Source organism: Sorex fumeus, unplaced genomic scaffold (genome assembly GCF_029834395.1).
Source record: "Sorex fumeus unplaced genomic scaffold, SorFum_2.1 ptg000024l, whole genome shotgun sequence".
In the NCBI taxonomy this organism is placed as follows: Eukaryota; Metazoa; Chordata; class Mammalia; order Eulipotyphla; family Soricidae; genus Sorex; species Sorex fumeus.
The window spans coordinates 23,349,475-23,355,663 of record NW_026606081.1 but is presented as its reverse complement, the minus strand read 5'-3'; the positions used below and the strand labels follow the sequence as shown (position 1 = coordinate 23,355,663).

Genomic DNA, 6,189 nt, shown 5'->3' with positions numbered 1-6,189 from the left:
CACCCCTGTGAAATGTTCTCACCATAAAGGCATGACTACATCTATCTGATCAGTCAGACACAACCCAACAGATCCAGACTGTGGGGCTTCTTTAAAATCACCTGGTCTGGACTCTCTAAAAACACCTCATCCCTGAAAAAAAAAAAGAAGAAAGGAAGGGAGCAAGGAAGCAAGAAAGGAAATTAAAAAAGGAAGGAAACAAGGGAAGGAGAAAGAAAAGGAAGGAAGGAAGGGAGGGAGGGAGGGAGGGAGGGAGGGAGGGAGGGAGGGAGAGAGGGAGGGAGGAAAAAAGACAGTGCAAAGAGGGGGAGAAGAATTTTTAAAAAATGTGACATAACCAAATGTAATAGATCTTGACTCAAGTAAATCCCAAATTCGATTTTGGAGAGAAACTTGATTATGGAATATTCGATGACATTTAATGACTATGATTGAACATTTACCCTAAGGAGAGAGACGATCAAGTGCTGGTAGGTGGGGAGTGTCAGTATCAGGATGGTTGTAGGTGAGAAAGAGCAAGAGGGGAGGAGAGGAAGGGGGAGGGAGGAGGAGGAGAAGGGGGGGCTAACATATGATAAATTGGTTTCGATTGGTAGATTTAAGTGAAAAGTACAGTAGTGTTTATTCCAGTCTTCCTTCACTTTTCCTGAAGGATGCGGTTAAGTCAGCTTTCTCTCCCTCCTTTGGAGCGAGGGTCCTAACGGGGCAGAGGGTGGGACAGGAGAGGTTCCGGGCAGGATAGAGATGCAGAGAGCAGCATCCCCGCTGAGGAGGGAAAGTGAACTGTGCCTTCTGCAACCACTCCAGGCCTCCTTGGTAGAATAATGAGCATGTACTTATTGGGAAGTCTCAGTTCCTAAATAAAACTGGAACCCAGAGGGCCAAACTAGTGTGCTGCCAGATTCCCCCCCCCACCCCAATTGTGGCCCCAAATCCTGCTCCTTGCGGTCCCAGCTGACGCCCAGTGGACACACTCGATGGATCTGGACAGGGGTCTATGTCCACCTTTCTTGGGCTCTGGGGCCCTCGCCAGATCCCTCCCAAGGGGGCATCATTTAGTGCTTCAGTTCATGCATTCTTCCCGCACATACCCTGCAAGTGACTCTCCTGCCCCAGGGCACAGCAGCCAACAAGAAACACCAAGTTCCAGGGCCAAAGTGACAGGACCATGGGTGGGGTGCTTGTCTTGTATCTAGCTGACCTGGAGTTCAACCCCGCGTGGCCCGTATGGCCCCCAAGCCCCAGCGGGAGTGATCTCTGAGTTGCAGGGCCAGGAGTTAGCCCAGAGCACAGCCAGGTGTGGCCCCCAAAACAAAAAGAAATCGATCAAGTCCCTGCTCGTAAGGGGAGAAGAAAAAGCGCATCAGTCACGGAGGCAAAGACACGTGAGCCCTCCAAGGTCAGAGGTTCCTTCTGGGGGTGACCCGGGAGGCAGCAGGGAAAGGCTCTTCAGGTGAGGGAAAATGAAGGGTTCGATGATCTTTTTGCCCTTCGTCCCACAAGGCTGCTCTTGCCCCCGTACCTTTGAAGCTGCGAGTGGGTTGGCGCCTCCGGGTCACTGCAGCTCCGGTGTCCCAGCTCAGCGTCCCCTTTCCTGCTCCTCCCCAAGGTCCCTGCACAGGCAGAGGCCAGAGCTGTGCTCTTCATGCCTTGGGGCTTCTTCAGGGCTCTGCAATTTCTTGCGTTTTATCAGTTCCCAGGACATGCCCCCGCGGCCCGTCTACCGACATCAAAAGTAACGGGGTTTGACCTGAGCACATTCTTTTTGGCCCTAGCTTTATTGGGTAATAATTGACAAAGTGACTGTGACTCTGTCCATCACCGGCATAGTTCGTCCCTGTGTACATAGTGACAATTTGCTCTGCGTGCACTTTGTGCAAGAATGCCCACAAGAATCAATAAACTTTATCACCTCACTTTTTTTTTTAAGTTTTCTTCCTTGCCGGAAATGCTGGATATTGTTCCCCTAATGGACTGGGGAGATGGCATATGGGTTAAGGCATGTGCCTGGCACGTTTGACCCCTGGTACCCAGTATGGTTCCCCAAGCACTGTCCGAAGTGATCACTGAGCACTACTGGGCATGTCCCAACCGCCCCCCCCCCCCCCCGCCACCAAGAATTGAACATTTTTTTTTTTTGCTTTTTGGGTCACACCCAGCGATGCTCAGGGGTTACTCCTGACTCTGCACTCAGGAATCACCCCTGGCAATGCTCAGGGGACCATATGGGATGCTGGGAATCGAAGCTGGGTTGGCCACACGCAAGGCAAACACCCTACCTGCTGTGCTATTGCTCCAGTCCCTGAACAGATTTTTTAATTATTTCCTTATTAAATTTTTCTCTACCAAACAGTGCTATTACCCATACTCAGAAGCACTATAAACATAACTTGGTGGTCTTTTACCAATCTCTCCCCATCTCCTGCACCCTGGCAACCACTGGTCTACCTCCTGTCTGAAATTTTTAGATTCCACATACAAGCAAGCGCCTATAGTGTTTGTCTTTCTCGGGCTTTTTCACTTAGCTGAATATCCTCTGGGTTCCCCGTAACAGCAGCGTCTCTTGCTCTTGGTTGTCAGTTTTCCACTGCCCAAATGCGTGCGTTCATGTTGTTCGTGAGTCCAGACTCAGCCAGCTTGGTCCCATGTCTCGGCCTTTGTGAGTCAGGCTGCAGTGAACGTGGGATGTAGGTATCACTGGGAAACAGGAACCTCTTTTCCTTTGAACATTGACCCAGAAATAAGGTTTCTGGGTCATGTGGTGGGGTTCTGTTTCCACAATGGCCCTAACTTATTGTGTTGCGGCTCATTAAAGAGGAGACCAGGGGCTGGAGCCATAGCACAGCGGGTAGGGCGTTTGCCTTGCACGCAGCCGACCCGGGTTCGATTCCCAGCATCCCATATGGTCCCCTGAGCACTGTCAGGAGTGATTCCCGAGTGCAAAGCCAGGAGGAACCCCTGAGCATTCCTGGGTGTGACCCCAAAAAAAAATAAATAAATAAAAAATTTTTTAAAAAAAGAGGAGACCATTCTCACTCACTCAGAAGCTGACTTCACAGGCCGACAGGAACCAGACTCTTGGCTCTGTATCTTGGCTTCAGTCCCGAAGAGCGGGCTGGGCAGGGTCTTGGGGGTCAGGCGCATGCCCCCCGCAACAGGAGCCCAGGCTCCAATACCCCGTACCACAAACAAAAAGGAACCAACGATTTTTTCTAATAGTTGTCATTTTTGTTTACTCAAAATTGAGATAACTCCATCTTTCTTCCTAGGACAGTTGGAAACGTTAAATGAACTTCACCGAGGACGAAAACACTGAGCACAAGCCTCACTCAGGGGCGACCGTTAACAGCAGGGCCCACTTTGGCTCTCCACCGTGGAGTGGGAGAGGCAGGATGGGGCATTTGCTCCTGCGTAACCACCTGGGGTCCATCTCCCTTTCCAGCACCCAGGAGTGCTCCCTGAGCACAGAGCCAGGCAAAGCCCTGACCACACCAGGTGTGGCCCCAAAACAAACAAAACTGTGTCCCCACTTTGACTTCTGGAAGTAATCCTCAGTCCTCTGCTGGCTGAACTGCAGTGAGAGAAGTATGTCCTTGGCGGCTGTTCCCTAGGGGACTCCGTGCCCCTGAGAATGGCCTCCCAGGAGCTGCAGGGGTGGTGCCCACGCTAGATGAGTTTCGCTAGGTGGGGGCCTGGGGGGGTGTTATATTCAAGAATCAGGCCTCGGGGAGTCCTGGGGAGTCCCGAGTGTCAGGAGAACCCCCTCGACTCATTCCACCCTATCCTGTTTCCTCCTCCTCCCCACACCCCATGGTTTCTGCAGAGCCTCAGTGACAGGAAACCCCAGGGACCAACCTTCTCCTTCGTGGGTCCCCAGGCATGGGGGGAGCTCTGGGATGTCACCTCCTGCAGACAGCACCCCGCTTCCCAGAGCCAGGCTGTCCCGGGACAGCTCCCACTGGCCCATGGGGGTTTGCCATCTAGTTCCTGGGACAGACCCTTTCCCATCCGCGCCCCGTGCACCACTGTTCCGTTGAATCGAAGAGCAGCTACAATTGGATTAAAATTCTCCCCCGGGGCCTGGGACCTGCTCAGACAATGGAAGTTCAGTCCCCACCCTGAGCAAACCACCGGGCATGGCCCTGAACCAAAAAGAAATGATTGTGGGGGTTTTTTAAATTTATTTTTTAAATTTTTATTAGCGAAACACCATGAGGTACAGTTGTAGACTTACAAATTGTTGTGCTTGGGTCTCGGTTATCTTAAACTAATCTCCCAGCTCCTCAGAGACTCCAGACCTTCTACCTCCCATAAGGAGTGCGAAGGCAATTCGCGCTGGGTAGCAAAGGCCAGAGTCCACGATCTGACTCAGCGGGGCAGAAGATTTTTATTATTTTATTATTAAAAAGCTGGGTGAAATCCAAAAGAAAAACCTTATTTGAGGATTTCCAAAATATGACACGCAAACCTTCTTCCCCCCCCCCCCCCCCCATTAAAGCGCCTTTCTCACACCTTGAAGCCGGCCGAGGTGCGTGGGAGAACGCCAAATGGAAGCGCCTGGAAGAGTCTCCCCTCTGTGCCAGCAGCCCGCCTGCGTCCCAGGACAAGTTTGTGCTGGGGTCAGAGCACATTTTGTAGAGGCAGGACGCAGGAGGAAGCCGGCCGCTGGGTGCTCGCCTGGAACGCCGCCCACCCGGGTTTCCCTGCCCGGAACCCCACAGGGTCACCCTCTGAGTCCCCTGACGCCTGCGCCCGGAGCCAGGAGCCGGCGCTGGGCTCTGCCCGGAGTGCCTGGACAGCAGCAGCAACTGATCATCATTCAAACGGCGGCGGTGGTCCACGGGGTCGCAGAGACGGCTCAGCAGAATCCCGAGCCTCGCCCCCGGGGGCCAGTGTACAACCCGAGTCGTGTCCACGTTGCGCGCTGAGCGCCTGCCCCAGAATGAAGCGTCCGGCGACCTGGCCGCGCCGGATCTCGATGCGACAACCCCGCGGGGAGCTGGGCGCCGGTCGCCCCGGGGTCTCGGCAGGCGGACGCCTCAGGTGAACCTGAAGAAGGCGCGCGCGTCCCTGGCCTTCCGGCGGCTCTTCACGAATGCCACCAGCTTCTGCAGGCCCTGGGCCAGCCCGTCGCCGGTGACCGCGCTGCAGGGCTGCACGTACCAGCTGCGGTCGGCGCACAGCTTGTGCACCCGGAACCGGCGGGAGATGTCCTCGGCTCCCAGCGCGCCCAGCACGTCCTGCTTGTTGGCCAGCAGCACCAGGGGCACGTGGCGCAGGTGCTCGCTCTGCAGGACTTGCTCCAGGGCGCGCCGCGACGCTTCGAGGCGCTGCGGGTCGGCGCTGTCCACCACGTAGAGCAGCCCGTCGGTGCCCTCGCAGAAGCAGTCCCAGGCGCGCCGCATCTTCTCCTGGCCGCCCACGTCCCACAGGGTCAGCTGCAGCCCGCCGGCCCACGCCAGCGTCTCCACGTTGAAGCCCACGGTGGGCAGCGTGGCCGCGCACTGCGCCCGCGCCAGCCGGTACAGCAGCGCCGACTTGCCCGCCAGGTCCAGCCCCAGCAGCAGCACCCGCGCCTGGCGCGCCTCGGGGCCCTTGGAGCTGCGGGGACCCATGGCCCGGGGCGGGGAGGGACAGGGCCCGGCGGCGCCAGCTGGACCGGCGGGCCAGGAGCCCGCGGCGGCCTGGCGCGCGCGTTTATGGGGCCGCTTATCGGCCTTGGCGCCCAATCGCAGCCGGCCCCGGGCATGAGTCAGCGCCGGGCCCTGGACACCCGGGACATTCCAGGGCCCTGAGTGGCTCGGGAGGGGCCGGAGCGCAGGGCAGGACCCGGAGCTGGGCGCGGTGGGTCAGGGGTGCGGCAGGTCCGCCGGTCTCCGCTTTGCCCGGGGACAGCGCGGGCGCACCTGCAAGGGGAGCCCCGAGCCCGCACGCAGGCTGGGCAGGAGAGGAGAGGGCAGGCGCTGTGTGGGGGCGGGGCGGGCCGAGGAGGGGGGAGGTGTCCAGGTGTTCAGGCTCTTGCCTTGCCCGCAGCAAAGCCAGGTCTGACCCCAGCACCCACGGGGTACCCCAAGCACAGCCAGGAGTGATCCCTGAGCACAAGAGCCAGCAGCAAGTCCCGAGAACCACCGAGGGTGGCCCCCAAAACAACCTCGGTGGGGGGAGGGGCGAAAGACTGGAAATGTGGTT

At 57.0% G+C, this 6,189-nt stretch overlaps 1 protein-coding gene across 1 annotated transcript; it reads right to left on the bottom strand.

Moving 5' to 3' along the window:
• Window positions 1-5,039: 5,039 nt before the first annotated feature.
• On the bottom strand, window positions 5,040-5,615 carry ARL14 (ADP ribosylation factor like GTPase 14). The gene has a single exon (XM_056114325.1). The coding sequence runs from the start codon at window positions 5,613-5,615 to the stop codon at window positions 5,040-5,042; it is 576 nt and encodes a 191-aa protein (XP_055970300.1).
• Window positions 5,616-6,189: the final 574 nt, after the last annotated feature.

Coding starts and splice junctions, on each gene's coding strand:
- ARL14 (XM_056114325.1), bottom strand. CDS start 5,615: ATGGGTCCCCGCAGCTCCAAGGGCCCCGAGGCGCGCCAGGCGCGGGTG.